This window comes from Oculina patagonica, chromosome 6 (genome assembly GCF_052425735.1).
Source record: "Oculina patagonica isolate OP01 chromosome 6, crgOcupat, whole genome shotgun sequence".
Classification (NCBI taxonomy): Eukaryota; Metazoa; Cnidaria; class Anthozoa; order Scleractinia; family Oculinidae; genus Oculina; species Oculina patagonica.
The window spans coordinates 26,516,045-26,531,137 of record NC_135763.1 but is presented as its reverse complement, the minus strand read 5'-3'; the positions used below and the strand labels follow the sequence as shown (position 1 = coordinate 26,531,137).

Genomic DNA, 15,093 nt, shown 5'->3' with positions numbered 1-15,093 from the left:
CTTATCTCAGGTTCAGACCCGCTAGTAGACTTGCTTACAAGTCGAACTCACAAAGCGCAAAGCGCGAGAGCTCGTCGTTCGTACCGGGGTCTACTACCACCAAAGCGAACGACTTTTAGAAAGTCTACCTCGCTAGCTTCTTTTTGCCCTGTTCCCTGTCACGGCTGTCATCTTCTTCGTTGAATGAAACATTCTCGCCGTGCTTTTTAGCAGAGAAAATTTCGTTTGTATTCCTTTACCTGGCCGTCGTGTTTCTGCTATCTGGCAAGAATATGAATCGGTGCGCATACTCCGTAAAGGAGAATTATCGTCGGGTCTCCTCGTAACTCCTCGCGGGTACGCTATCCCTGCAAAATACATTAATATAATTGATGAATTTTGTTAGGCGCGACAAAAGCACGACGTTTGAACCGCTGCCGTACCAGAGTCGTGTAACACGGCATGGCGTGTCGAACTGAATTGCTTTGCCGAACTTATTTCAAAAGCCAGTCTGCCGTGCTTTTGTCGAATTCAAGGCCTAAGCTGTAAATAGTTTGGCAAAACTATGAAGGGCCACAAGATCGCGTCATCTATGTGTTATTGACGATAAAAATAGAATAGCAATGAGCTTACTCCTTTTAACGACCTTAACGGGGCAAGGGAGGCTCATTAGATACAGCGGGCTTATTTCAAATTGTACATCAGTTAGGGCCTCTTTATATGGAGGAGAGTTATCCCTGGTAGGAAGGTCACTCTCTCTCCCGAGCCATCTTTTGCCGAGCGTTTATATGAGAAAGTTGTCCCTGTTGACCGAGCCAAAACTTGGTCATCTCGATTCAAAATACTTGCGAGAGTTATTTTGAAATAGCTATTAGGGCGGCCTTTTTTAAAACCAGGAACGCTGAAACATCGACGAAGACCATTTTGGACAAATTTACCGCCGACTTCGATGTGGTTTTGATCGATTGCAGCATTTGCGCACGCTCCGTATGTGTCAACTTGTCCCTGGCCGAGGCGATGCAAAAATAGCCAAACTGTTTATATGGAAAAAAGTTGGCTCGCTCCCCAGGGTCACCCGACCTTCAAAGCGAGTGACCCTCCGCCCAGAGTTACCCTGCCCCCCCGAGCCAACTTTGCAGTTTCTCATGTAAACAGTTCGCAGATATTTATAAAGAAACGTATGAAAAGCTCTCTCGCCCGGAGTGGTTCGGTATGGAGGGAAACCCTCCTACCAGGGACAACTCTCCTTCATATAAACAGGCCCTTAGGACAGGTAAAGAAAAACAGACAAAGAAACAAATTAGGTGAAAATTTAATGTTTAAGTGCTGTTTGGAAACACAATTTAAAACATAGCAATAAGAGTAAATACAAGTGGAGGATGCAAACCCTTTTAAAGCGTTAAGTCGCTGAGTTGTTCACAAATTGCCACATGGTTGTCACGATTCACTGGTGTAATTCAGTATTCCATGCATGGTTTCCTTAATTGGAAGGGGTTTATATAATTTAGCGAAAAGCGAGTAGTTTAACGGCTACACACTCATTTTTGGTATCGTACTTCATCAACAAGAATTTGTATATGTGGGCTGTGTAGCAGCGAGTCTCGCAATGTCCCACATTAACGGATCATTGGCCTTCGAGAAAAAATGGAACTAACAGCGCAAGAGAGAGAATTCCTTTCACCGCCCCTTTCTGAAACCAAAATAGTATAAAGGCTAAAATATTGAGCCTTGAAAGATGTCATGGGACGTAAACATTACGTCATTGTTTCCAAAAAACCGAGTAATATAAGTTGTTCGTGTGAGCTCAAAAACCCGCGTGCCACCAAGTTTTGTAAATAGACTGATACAATCTTTGATACTAAGGTAACGTACTTGGAAATTTTATCTGGAACATAACACACCACTACGAACTGCACTTTTATACTTGTAGTGTTTGCTTCATTACAGGCTCCTTCCAATATGTTATAGCTAAATAAAGGAAAACAAAGTTTCTAATCGATCGTTGTTACAAAAAATCACTTTCAAGTCAATCGGTAGCTTCAAACAGCTATAGCCACTTGTTAGCTACATAGCCGATGTCATAAGCTTGCTGGAGTGAGTCTCCCTGGACTGGCTTCTGGTAGCATCTGTCGAACGACTAAACCGTGACTGTAAACCACCTTTCACCTTGTTGATTGTTCTTCTGTTCGCCACAAAGGCAAGGAAAATGAAGAATCCTGAAAGAAAGTTGTGGTCGAGTTAACACGTAACCAAACTAGCAAACAAAGAAACGTGCTTTTCCTAAGCCATAGCTTTGATAACGCGTTATTTTGATAGATGCTATCACAAAAAGTTAAAAAGAGATGAAAACTACCATATAAGTGGACACGGGACTTCGGACATTCATTCGTTCCAGGCAAAACATATTAACTGTTTTTTAATTCTCGATTTTTTTCCAACGCAGCGTTCACCGAACCGACCAGTTTCGGGGCGAGCCAAGTCGCAGGTGAAATCGTAACAACTTCTTTTGTAGAGTACCCAGTTTTAGTTCAATCTAAGTGTAAAAAAAATAACTGGTCCGCAACAACTGGATTACCTTGTAGACTGTTTAAAATGACAAAAAGGTAACCAAGGAACTCAACTTGGGCGAATGGAACAATAAAACCCAATATCCAGGTAAATCCCAATGCTGACGAAAGCTTGATATAGAGGATAGGCAGGTTGGTCTGGTTACTTTGATCTGCCAGGCGACGTGTGGTCTGTAAGAAGGAAAATCACACAATCCTTTACTGACACTGCAGGCTTTAGCTTAAGTCCATTTTTTCTGGTTACTCCTAAATTATAGGAAAGCTCAAAATAATAGTTTTCTAACGTCGAAAAATAACAATGGAGAAATAAAATACCGAATATAAAAAAAGAAGGTTTCCACTCTCGAAGATTACGACAGATTAAGAATGACAGACTTGAAACACTTTGCCTTTTTTTGGAAATGCGTTGTCTGTGACGCAGCTGTTGAAACCAGGATTTCTTTATAATCATGGCACGCTAAGTATTTTTTGCCACATACAATTGTACGTTGACAAGGTTTCACATTTAGGCAAGGAAACTAATCTCGTACCTAGATCTTCTCAACCCTCGGAGAGAACATCTGGTAAAGTCGGATTTTGTCGTGTGTCCGAAATCTGACACACGACGCAACTACGCATGCTCGGTAATTTAGTGGATGAAAAGCTCACTTGGCCGCTGTAAATAGTTCATGAACTTCTTACCTATACAGGGAAAGACAAGTAACACAATCTTGAGATAGAGTTCGGGAAGAAAAAATCCGTCACTCGTGTTTTGCTGATAAATTGAAACACTCAACCCAGCCTTCAGTTGCGGGGAAAAGCGCCCGCTGTGTTTGACGCGTACAAGCTAGCTGTACGCGTCAGATTTGCAAAGTTTTTCACCCATCTTTTTACCCACAAATATCGCCATTTTACAACATTTTGTACTTACAAGCTTGAACTATAAACTGTATCTGTAGCTTATTCGCATTAGTAACGTTCAAAACACGAACGCGTCTTTAGAAAAGCCTTTAAATCCAAATATTTTCTTATTAGCGAACGTACGATGCGCGCGTGCGAAACAAAGTTTGCATCATCCGCGCGCAAATGCTGAAGCTTTCCATCAGCCAATCAGATTGGGGAACTGAACGCACTTGACCAGATGTGTACTACCGTGGTAAGTAGACATCTGGGTACGAGATTACAAGGAAACCACAAATCGTAGCTTACGGCATAACAGTTAACCAAATATAACCGACGTGATTTCGATCATTACGGAGGACGAACTTGAAGAGATAAGGAAACCTTTCTCAATATGCTCATCTGTGGCCTTACGTCCATGGTGTCAGTATAGTTATACGCAAAGGGATACACGACCATCTATTTAATTAGATGTATTTATATCTCAAAGGAATGTTAAACCAAGAAGTGGAAATGATACCTTTTGTACTTTCCAGATGGAGACCATCGTGCATGAGAGAGCGACGAAATTGAATATTAGAATGAGTGCCACTGGAACGCCAAGGACAAGGAGAAGGGCTTTACCATTCGCAATCCAGCAGAAAACTTCAGCTGGTGAAGAAGAGAGTCATAGAGAGTAACTTACACGTTACATAATATATAAACCTGATTGGAGAAACGTTGACCCGTGAAAAACGTAAACCAAGAACGATGCAAATTAAATGTTTACTGGGAAGTTGAAAAAAAAAAACAGTCCCTATTTGTGACAGAATAAGCATTGTGATATGACAGGTCGCATAAATCATGCTCGTAAGACCACAAAAGAAGAAAATATATTGATTATCAATAAAAGGAATATTAAAATGCTTACCGAGGCTGTCTACACAGAATGCCATTCGGTCCTATCGTTCACGGTTTATGCTTTTCACAGGGACAACGTTCCTTCAATTAGGTGTATATGTACACATGCACATGCACATACATAACATCGCAAGTTAAAGCCTACCAATTTTTCAGTCTTCATGATTAAAACATTTTAAGGATACTGGTACTTATGAACTTGCGAAATCTTTTAAGGTATTCTGCATTTTAGTGGGAGTTAGTTTTTAAGTAATATTGTTATCTTTTTCATAATATCGGTTCTAGTATGCATGTTGCGAAAAAGGTGGTAAAAAAGCACCGATCAATGAACGTATATGAAAGACGAATAGTCACGCGTACGGTTAAGAGAGATTACGGACGTGAATAGTTAATGCTAAATTCATTTCAGTATAAATGCCATCCACATTAAAAAGGTATCTTTTAAAAGGCGCCGCTGTTTCTGCGATGGCTCATTCATTTCCAAGATTATAACATCATATTTATCGATCGGTTCTATTAACGTCTCGTACTTTAACCCTATCCAGACCAACGGCAACGGCATTTTGACAGGCATGTTTTCCCATATTTGTAAGTTTCGTGAATCCCCCCCCCCCCCCCCCCCACCGGTCTGAAAAGATCCAAAAAGCCCGGTCTCAATAGGGTTAAATAACATTACCATATCCGATATTGACAGTGTCTGTTCTATCAAGAGTTACGCTGGTGATCACAATAACAGCAGGAGTGGTCCAGGCAAAAATACTGTATTTTATGAGCGCTTTTGTGCTGTCACCAGAACGGGAACGTGCAGCTTGCTCTGTTTGCAAACGAAGAAAGAACCGTCGTTAAAACAAAGAACAAAAATAGACCATATATATTATACTATTTTGGCTTGGTCCTAGCATATTATTTTACGATCAAACGAGTCAATTTTTTTTACCTATCCAACACTCTTGTACGTTGTTTTTTTTTTTTTGGCTATTGTTACTTACTTTGACCTTTTCCCTTTCTTCTTCTGTGCTTGAATGCATGGTTATGCAAGTGTTCTTAAGTGCCTCTATCTTACAGCTTTTAATAGCCAGAAAGTTTATTTAAAGGAATTGTACAGTACAAAATGGTTTTACCTATGTATTAGTACTACACTGCTACACTACAGATAAATATCATGCAGTTACCTTTCCACCCAAACGTCTTTGCAACATCGAAAGCCATAATGCCCATCCAGCAAAACGAAGACAGCAAAAAGTAATGGAGCAAAACAGAAACCGTCATGCAAAGATTTGGTCTGTCGGTCTGACTGGTCAATAAAAAGAAGATATGATATAAAAGCATCGCACATGACAGACTGATGAGGTTCTTTCCAGGTAATGTTCTGAGTTCTGCCACAGCAATGTAAATACCCAAGAGTAAAATCAATGATATCATGGAGATCGTACAGCCAATGTATGTTATTATCTGCCGTGGTGTAATCTTCCTAGAAACAAATGTCTCGGTCTCAGTGTAAACGCGTTTTAGGTCCATGCAAAGGAATAAGGAAGAACCATTGATAATGTAACTGTCGTTGCTGTACGTTCGCTTGTGCAATGGAATCCATATTGAACCATTAGGCAATAAAGTTACGGAGCTGATGTTCATCTCGACAAAGGAACAATTGATGTCAGTTCCATTTTCCAGCTCTTTTTTAGGTATATCGACATGAATCTGTATGCATTTTTCAGCAAAGGGATCGAACACAAAACCGCTAGCGCACATCTTGTTTTTTGCAACCGTCTCCTGGTTTCCTACTTTCACTGTATGAGAAGAAGATGAAAAGTCAAACAGGATATCCAAAGAAGGAGCAGAACCGAGAGTAGGTGGATCGGGTGATGGACAATCACATGAGTACGTACTTATGTCTATCCCTTTGCATATTTCACAGTGGGGGTTCTTTGTTTGAAAATTGTTACAAACTGGAAATGCGTAGAAGGAACATAAATCTGGTAACAATGGCTCTTTTTTAACAAGCTCTGAATCCGGGCAGTTTTGGTTAATAGTTAAACATCGCTTTTGGTGAATGCTTTGATCACGTGGCGGTTTAAATGTCCATTCACACTTCGCCATAATAAACCCCAACATCAGTGATCTGTTTTTTGGAATTTCAACGGCACTGATGCCTTTGCACTTAGCAGAAAATTTCCAGTACGTCTGGTTTCTAGCCTGATTGCATCTGGCGCAGAAAAGATTCTTGTACACAGTTTTGTCTTCTAAGTCTGACACAGGTAACATTCCAAAGAGGTCGGCTGTGGATGATTTGGCGGTACACAAAGATTCCATATTCTTGTCAGTGTTACGCGATGGACAACTTCCAATCATGGAATAGCCGTGGTCGCCCGAGTTTCCTGTTTTCACACATGCTTGTTTAACCTGGCGGGGCTTAGGCGGGTTGGTAGCAGCACATCTTTAGAAACAATAACAATGACTGTCGTGAAATATGAATTTATAGCACTAACAAAACGGCGGGAAACTATGGAAGTGAGCAATGCAAGTAATTCAGTATAAAGAGGGATCTGAAGGGATAAAATGGGAGCTGTGATTTCGGCATATTTTGGCTGGAAAAATAAGATTTGGGTCACTGGGTCTGGGAGTCAAAAAAGGATCTGGAATTGGGATTTGTTAAAACAATATACTGAAAATGGGATTTGGGCAACATTTGGATTGGGAAATGGGATTTATATCCCGCTTAACTCCATTTCTGTAGTTTAATACAATTAAGGCTACAAGTGGCATTCGCCAGTCTCAGTCAAAGTACTCCACAGGTCTGGTCTCTTGGCGCAATGGGAAAGATACCACTTGGCAACTTATCCCAATACCAAAGCAACAGCACACAATGAACGTTTGGAAATTCTTTACCCTTGGCAGTAGAGTTATAGTAATTAAAACTGACTAACCTTAAGAAGTAATCATAGCAACAGTCTCCAAGCTCAACACACAACTTATCGCAATAACAATTCTTCAGATAGACTCTTTCTTTGTTGTCCTTGGTTAGAGGGCAAACTGACTCGCACGAGTATTCCAATGAAGGGCATATATTTCTCACGTCGAATGGAGCAGAGGTCATGTTTAGCCTCGTAAGAAGGTCGAATGTGCTGATTTTCTTGTCTTTATACTGAACTACCAAGTCGTCTAAACAAAATAAAAATTAATTAAGAATGGGATCAGTTATGGATAGATCATGGCATTGGTAATCTTTGTACTATTCCATTTATTTATAATCAGTGCAATAATTCTTTGAGAGCTCTAAGAGCACGATTTGTGCAACCTGCTTTTATGATAATATAATTTTATAGTCCGCACTTGATGTTTTGGCCAATCCAATTAACACCACATATTTGAAAGTTTATAGAGTTGAATGACAACAATGTTTATAATTGCAATATGGAAATTTGCGACCAAAGAAGAATTTATCGAATTCGAATTTAATTAAAACGAAACTACCATGAACAACAACGATTGAATCTTTCTGACCTATACGTCAATATTATGCTATTCGCATTGGCCCTAGGTAGAAACAACATCATATCTACCTGTGTATACAGTTTGAAAGCTTTGTAAAGTTTCTTTTGAATACTAGTTGGATTCCCAATAATGTGCATGAAAAATTAAGTGGCATAGTTTTCCACAATAATCTGTAAGAATATTCCATTCGGAATCCTTTTAAACTTGTTTGAAATTAAGTACACTTAATCACTCAAATCCCTAAAGAGAAATAGCTGAAGGAAAAGAAAAATAATTGCGCACGAAAATAACGCCCTACATGCTTATTAAAGTACACAAATGTATCGTCAATGTGACGTCTACCAACAGTGAAAAATAAAAGCGCTCATTTTGAGAGAGTATCGAGGAATAGCTCTGTTGCTATGTTACTCATGGAAAGCAGCCTAACATAAATTTCTCAATGGTGTACAATTGAAAACGTCTTTTTTTTTAACTTAGTAGTAATGATGTAAGCTTAAAGGAAAGTTCAGTAGCTGCTCGTCGAAAGATCGAAGAAGATTCTACTTGCGGGGTAAGTAATCAGTTACACGGATGAACAACTTACATTGCGTAAATGTAGGAGACACAGCTGGCGGCGTGAGATTTGGTAACGTTGGCGGTACTGGTGGTGGAGGTTGTGTTGGCAATGGTGGCAGTGTGCCCAGCGAACTGTTGTCTGATATCGTGGAGTCAACAAGAAGGAGAAACACGGCAATGAAGATGCACATCTTTGTATGCATAGTCGTCTTCTGTAAATGGAAACATAAAAAAATTTAGATGCTTTAACCTTGACTACATTAGTCTTTGATCAAACATGGATCACACCAAGGCGTTAATTTATCAGCATGGCTATTAGCAATTTAGCTTGCCTTTAGTTGTTCATGTACGGACACCTTTCTACAATCGAATTTTCGAGTGGATTTAGACCAAAATATATGTGATGCGGTTCCGTTTGACGTTTACAAGGAAAATTCAATTGTTATCACAAGGCAAGTGCGAAGAATATGTGCTAGCTTTGCTCATTTTTGGATAAAACCGTTTCTTCTTATTATTAAAGACTGACTTTACCGCTTGAAAGAAAGATCTAGAGAAGTCAAACTCACGGGGTGAGTATAGGTAAACAATGAGAAACTACAAAAAAAATTTAAACTTGAGTACTTGTTTCATATGTAAATCTGAAAGGAGGAATTTAGCAATGTAATATATTTCTTGTTTCTAACTAGGGGAACAAAAAATATTAAGGAAAAAGAATAGCTCGCGATAATAATTGGAAATGTAATTACTTTGTGCAGTCAATTGGGACAAACGTGTACATCGACTTTTCAAAGTGTTTGCATAATAATATTAATGTTGAACAGTTCTCGATTTTTAGACATCTTACAAATTTGGAAATAAATAATGATATTAGTGATAGTAGTTTCTCGAATATCACAAAACCTTTTTTTTTTCTAATCCAAGATAACAAAAATCGCCACATTGATAGCACTTTGAAATTCTCGTATTTGCCTTCTTTTTATTTTTTTCACGTTAAGCAAAATTTAGTCAACGTAAACGTGGTGAAACAAATATGTCGATTTCTCCAATCGTACGTTATTGCCTTTCGTTTTATGGTGAACATTAGCTTTTTCGGCTCATGGTACGTTGGCCAGCTGCTTCTTAATCTTACATTTTTGTTTTCCCAAATACGATTTCTTTTTCCAGCACAACGAAATTCGAGTGCTAGCTGACTAAGCAGCATCACATAAATGTTTTGACAAGAGAGAAAATTATCTTTTGATTTTGAGAAATATTTCGGACTACTTTGAATTCACGCGAAGTTTCGCCAGGCACAATAAAAAATGTTTTTATATCTCCAGGCATCAACCATCTTCAAAACACCACTCGCGCTTGTTGGATAGGAAGTGGTAGCCCTAAAATAAGGTAGCCACGGAGTTGGCTATAACTATCTCATATGCTACAAGCGCGAGTGGAATAATTGTTTCATAAAAATCACCCAAAGAATTGCAATATTTGGGCTCCCCGACTGTTCTTGTTAGCACGAATGCCGATACGACCACATCTGTGGTCAGTTGATATGAACTCATTGCTAGTTTTAAAGACTATATTATTTGTGATATGATGGTTTTAAATGCCTTCATGTTCATACGTATTTATAAAATAACTCAGATACTACGCGCGCTCTGATTGGTCAAACTGTTCAAAAAACCTATGTACTATTGTACCGCTAAAGTCCCGCTTCCGTCCCGACATGGCCGCACTACGCTCGATTACGCATAAGGACGAAGAGTTAACGTTAGTTTAATATCTTCTTTTGGTCTATCTGATTGTTAAAACGGAGGATATGGTTCTGATTGTGAAAATTTACTGAGGGTGGATCACAAAAATAAAATTTCCTACTCACCACAGTTGGAGCGAAGTAACTAGAGAAAATATCCTGGAGAAAAAAAACGAAAACGCAGAGACAAACAAATGAGAAGGAACACAATAGACAGGTCGGCTTTCATCGGACTGGAAAAATATTAAAAACATGGATATTGTTCCATTCAACATTTACTCGGAAATGTTATTTGAAAGGAATTAAAACTGCATCAAATTGGTCGCGATGAAAGCTTACTTGAATTATTTTAATGGCAGAAACTTACGCTGAGTCCTCGCGCTTGAATTATAATTTTAGTTTTATATGCTTTCAGTGCTTTCTGCCAAGTCTGTTATTCTGTGAAAACGAAAGAATACGGAATAAATAAAATCATAACAAATTTCTAAAGCAGAGTTTGTGGAACAAACCTTTATTCTCCATACCTCCGTCAGTCTGCAGTCTTGCATGCAGTTTTCGTGCAGTCTCTCACTTTCGCGATGAATGACTCCGGCCACAATTTGCTAGTTTTCCACGTCAAAGAACTTTAAAATCGTTAAATAAATTTCGTACTATGTCAGTTTGCATTTTTCTTTTCCTTTCTTATGATTTTTATAGCTTTAAGACAACTTTTGAACGTTTTTGCTCGTCATCCGTGAATTTTGTGTGCGGAGCTGAACTTCTTTCAGCCGCTGTGATTGGTTTACCGCGTCATCCGATGAACTTGTTGAGAATAAGACATTTGATCACGAAAAATAAAATAGATTCCTATGTCTTTGACGAAAGTTTTCTACACTCGAAAAGCTTGTAAATCACTCGCCTGCGGCTCGAGAGTTACAAGCTTTTCTCGTGTTCTCCCAACATCCCGCGTGGTTTTATTACGCCAGTAAAGCCCTAGAAAGCGTGGTCTATTGCTTAAATAACGGGTCAAAGAACACCTTTTACGTCACTTTAATAGACCTAAACAATGATGGTTCCTATGATTGGCGGAGATTAAAATGTACTAAATTTGCTATTTGCTTGACAACTTTTGAGGCTACAGTTTTACAATGCTCCACCAGTTAAGAGTCTAATGACTCTTTAATTAAAATACAGTTCAGTTGTAAAAAATATCGAAATTTCGTTTTTAAAAAAATCACCAATTTTCACTGTGACCTACGTAAACAAACGTGCGTTAACGATCCTTTGGAAAATTACAATTTACTTTAACTTACCTAACGTAGGATGAACTGTTTGCTGGTGATTATAACTTAACTGTTAGTGCTAATTATGCACTTGAACTTGGTATTATTTTATACATGTGCATAAATCCACGTAAGATTTCAAGTTAATGAACATAAACAACATAACATAAATAGCTGTGAGAGATAACATCCAGATTGGTGTATTTTTTCACTAGTGACTTTCATTTAGTCTTATTTCTCATTGGGCTCCTAATTGTGGAATAAAGGTGTACAAATAACAAGCTAATTCGTCTACTAGCAAGATAATTCTATAATAAAACACCAAGATATTTTTAGACCATCCCTGAATAGGCATAAAGCTATGAGCTAAAAGCAATAACAAACATTAAAATAGCGAATTTACACAAGGTGCTATAAACTTGGACTTATCGTTAACCATCTTTTATGTAACATGAACGAAAAAAAAAAAACATTACAAAATGGAAATTCAGGGTTGTAAGCTAATTACCAAAAATTTGTTTCGAACGTTGAGTAAGAGGAAAATGAAACCCATAACTAATTTATTATATTTTTGATAGGTGGTACGAAAAAAGCCAAAATGTGACCACAAACCTGAAAAAATGATCTGGCATAAGACTCGACTGCATTCAATTCTCTCACTGTCAAGGTTAGAATCCCAGGACTGATGACAAATTTAAATGCGAACTGTACTTATTAACGCTGAAGCAGCAGGTGCCAAATTAGGTAAATGTATCGACACCTGTCAATCACTTTTGTGTTGCCTCATCTACCGACAGACTAATTATGTGATTGGCCTGTAAAAGTGCCGTTGTGAACGTTGGATAAATTGATTCCAAATTCTAATATATTTTCTTCGAACTCTGAAGTTAGACTGTTAACTTCTTCTAGCTCGGCTTAGGTCAGTGTAGTTTACTGTTAACACCTTACGGTCTAATCTGTTCCAAAATAACAGCTCAAATAAACATACTCTGACGATCAGATTTTTTTAAAAACCTTCAACACTGCTAGTTTACGAGTTTCTCATGCCAGAAATATAAAAGAAAAATGGGGGTCAGCGTATTTGTTTCCGAGATATGTTATCTTAAAGAAGGCGCTTATTTGGATCAATTTGAGTTTGTCACTCAATATGACCTCTGCGGCTTCTGGAAGCAAACTAGGGAAGGAAAAATCTTGTCTTTAACAATTGCATTTGCAAACGTTCAAAACAGCAAAATGTACATGACTGATTCAATCGGCACGCGGGAAGAGAAAATAAGTTAAAAAAATAATTAATTTCTAACATTCAACTTTGGTTCATTTTTTGTCAATCGATAAAGATTTATCAGAACAGGTGATGTATCCCGAAAAAAAGTGGAGGTCACCGACCATTTTTAAATGGTGTAAAAACTGCAAACTGCAAACGAAGTTAACGAAACGAATACATGTGCTTACAATTTTTTCTCGGCGCGAGTGCTTGATGCATGATGTGGCGCGGCGCTGCAACATGAACTACGTGTGCAGTAAGGATGCGCATAAATTAACAATTAGCGCGAACGTCGTTAAGTAAAAAAGAACGTGGTTTGATGCACTCTACTGATCTCTATTTAGGCTCTTTTGAATCAAAATTTCAACTGGGAGCGTTATATGTAAGTCAAAAGTAATAATAAACTGAATCTTGCAGGAATTATTGTTGTGTTGTAATGGTAGAATTTAAAAAAGCTATAGTCTCGCTCACCCTAATTAGCTATTTCCTGGTCCATAGTAGAGACTAGATATTTAGCCCGGGTAATCTTAATTTCGAAAAGGGTGACACAGAATATCTTTTCGACACAGGATTGAAAGAATGGCGTTAAAATCGCGATTGCGACCGCTGACCGGTTAGCTCAATTGATAGAGCGCCGATCTACCGTTCGGGAGGTCTTGGACCGGACTTCGAGTCCCAGGCTGAGGAGAATATTCAGCATTTGCAATGACATCTGCAAATGGTTAGATATTCTAGTCTTCTCGGATATATATATAAGGACGATAAACTATAGGCCCCGTCTCCACAATCTTTAGTGTCACGGCCAGCAGGGACGTAAAAGAACCCACACACTTATCGTAAAGACGGTAGGGCATGGAGTACCCGGTGTTGTGGTCTGGTAGTTGCCCAGATCCGATGGTAAATAAAAGTGATGTTGTATGTATTGCATTGCGGAAGAAAGCGCGGGTGTGATATTTTGCTTACCTGGTTACCAGTGAGAGTGGGAGAAGAAATTCCTAATAGCTGGTTTTTGGTCGATCAATTATTTATTTCAAAAATGAAGTCGCCGGTTAAAAAATCGAAATATATGCCACGTAATTTATTCAAAACCAGAGCACTCGAAAAGTAAACGTAGGCCTTGCCCAGTCTAGGCCAAGCATATCGGTACCAAACGTATCTGACGAAATGATGCAATTCATTTTTGGCTTGATTAACATGAATATGTATTTAAATGATGCTATTTTGTTCTAAATCCGATGGAAATAACAAACCTAAGATGGGGAATAACTTGGTGAAACAATACATGTATATATGATTCACCACTAACAAACAAACTTCCATCCCCCATATCACCCTTTAGTGTTGTAGCTATGAGTGTCCTTTACATAATGTATATATGGAATGAAGTAATGTGGACAGTGCCTAAAACTGATCTTGTGTAAGCTACTGGACAACCATTAAATTATGTTACCCTCATTAAAGTCTTTATTCTATTATTATTATCATCACATTATTGACTTTTTTCTTGATATTTTTAATTCGATGTTTAAAATAATGCTAAAAACTAAAAAAGGTTAAAGTTAGATGCATCGGATAGAAATAAAAATAGCTTGTTTTTGAACTGATTCAGTTTATTGAAAAAAAGGTGGTTTTTGACCAACATCAACATAATAACGCCCTAAAAAACCCCTTTCTTTTCTCTCTTTTTCTATAGTTTCAAGAAAGAGAAAAATCCGCGTTATCTAATTGAATTTACGGTAGAACATGCTTCTACGTACCATTTCATCTTTCAATCGTCTCATTTGGGTTATAGCCAACGAAGATGAAACATTTCGTTGTGTTGTATTTTTGTCATTCAAACGAGCAACGTTCATTTACCGATTGTACCTTTTCAGTTAAAAGCAGCTGTGTACATCTTAAAATGCAAATTTACACTTTTCGAGGCTTTCCAATTTCCTTTTCATTTCTTTAAGCAAACAGCAAATAAAACAGTGAGTTCATTAATATGTATTTAAATTCAAATTCACGAGCAAACAATCTTTTTTATCACTTTTCTCAACAACATCCACAACTTCTTTGGCTGTCCACATGAAGACGATGCTTAGCAAATTCGAGCGAGTTCGAAGCCATGGAACCTACGGTAATTTAGATTTAATATTCTATCGTTTAGGTTTCATCGAAATAGTAATAATAATAAAATAGTAATAATAAAAAAACTAACTAAAATATAAACCCGCCAGTGGTATAGACTTGATGAAATTGGCATGTACTGAATGTGCCACAGACGACAAACACACTGTTTCCTGTCATAAGCATGCTTCTTAACCCTTTCCAGACCGGGGAGGGGGGGCGGGGGTGAGTGCCCGCGCTTAGTTTGAACGCTTATAACTTTTTCAAGATTCAACCAAAGGCTGCCAAACTTTGCGAGTGTATCCTCCGACGGGACCGCTATCAACAGGAGACGGAGTGTGATAAGCT

At 38.3% G+C, this 15,093-nt stretch overlaps 1 protein-coding gene across 1 annotated transcript; it reads right to left on the bottom strand.

Annotated features, from left to right (window-relative positions):
- Positions 1-1,717: 1,717 nt before the first annotated feature.
- Positions 1,718-14,481, bottom strand: LOC144658138 (uncharacterized). The gene is made up of 8 exons (XM_078518486.1): positions 14,394-14,481; positions 8,401-8,584; positions 7,250-7,484; positions 5,498-6,759; positions 5,002-5,139; positions 3,946-4,076; positions 2,555-2,717; positions 1,718-2,195 (listed from the first exon to the last, which is right to left on the bottom strand). The coding sequence occupies exons 1-8, from the start codon at positions 14,415-14,417 to the stop codon at positions 2,044-2,046; spliced, it is 2,289 nt and encodes a 762-aa protein (XP_078374612.1). The 5' UTR covers positions 14,418-14,481; the 3' UTR covers positions 1,718-2,043.
- Positions 14,482-15,093: the final 612 nt, after the last annotated feature.

Bases quoted from the DNA above. Each gene is read 5' to 3' on its own strand.
- LOC144658138 (XM_078518486.1), bottom strand. From the start codon at position 14,417: ATGAGACGATTGAAAGATGAAATG. The intron at 5,140-5,497 runs GTAACTGCATGA...GTTTGCAAACAG, and splicing joins AAAGACGTTTGGGTGGAAAG to AGCAAGCTGCACGTTCCCGT. The intron at 2,196-2,554 runs GTAATCCAGTTG...ACTTTCTTTCAG, and splicing joins CATTTTAAACAGTCTACAAG to GATTCTTCATTTTCCTTGCC.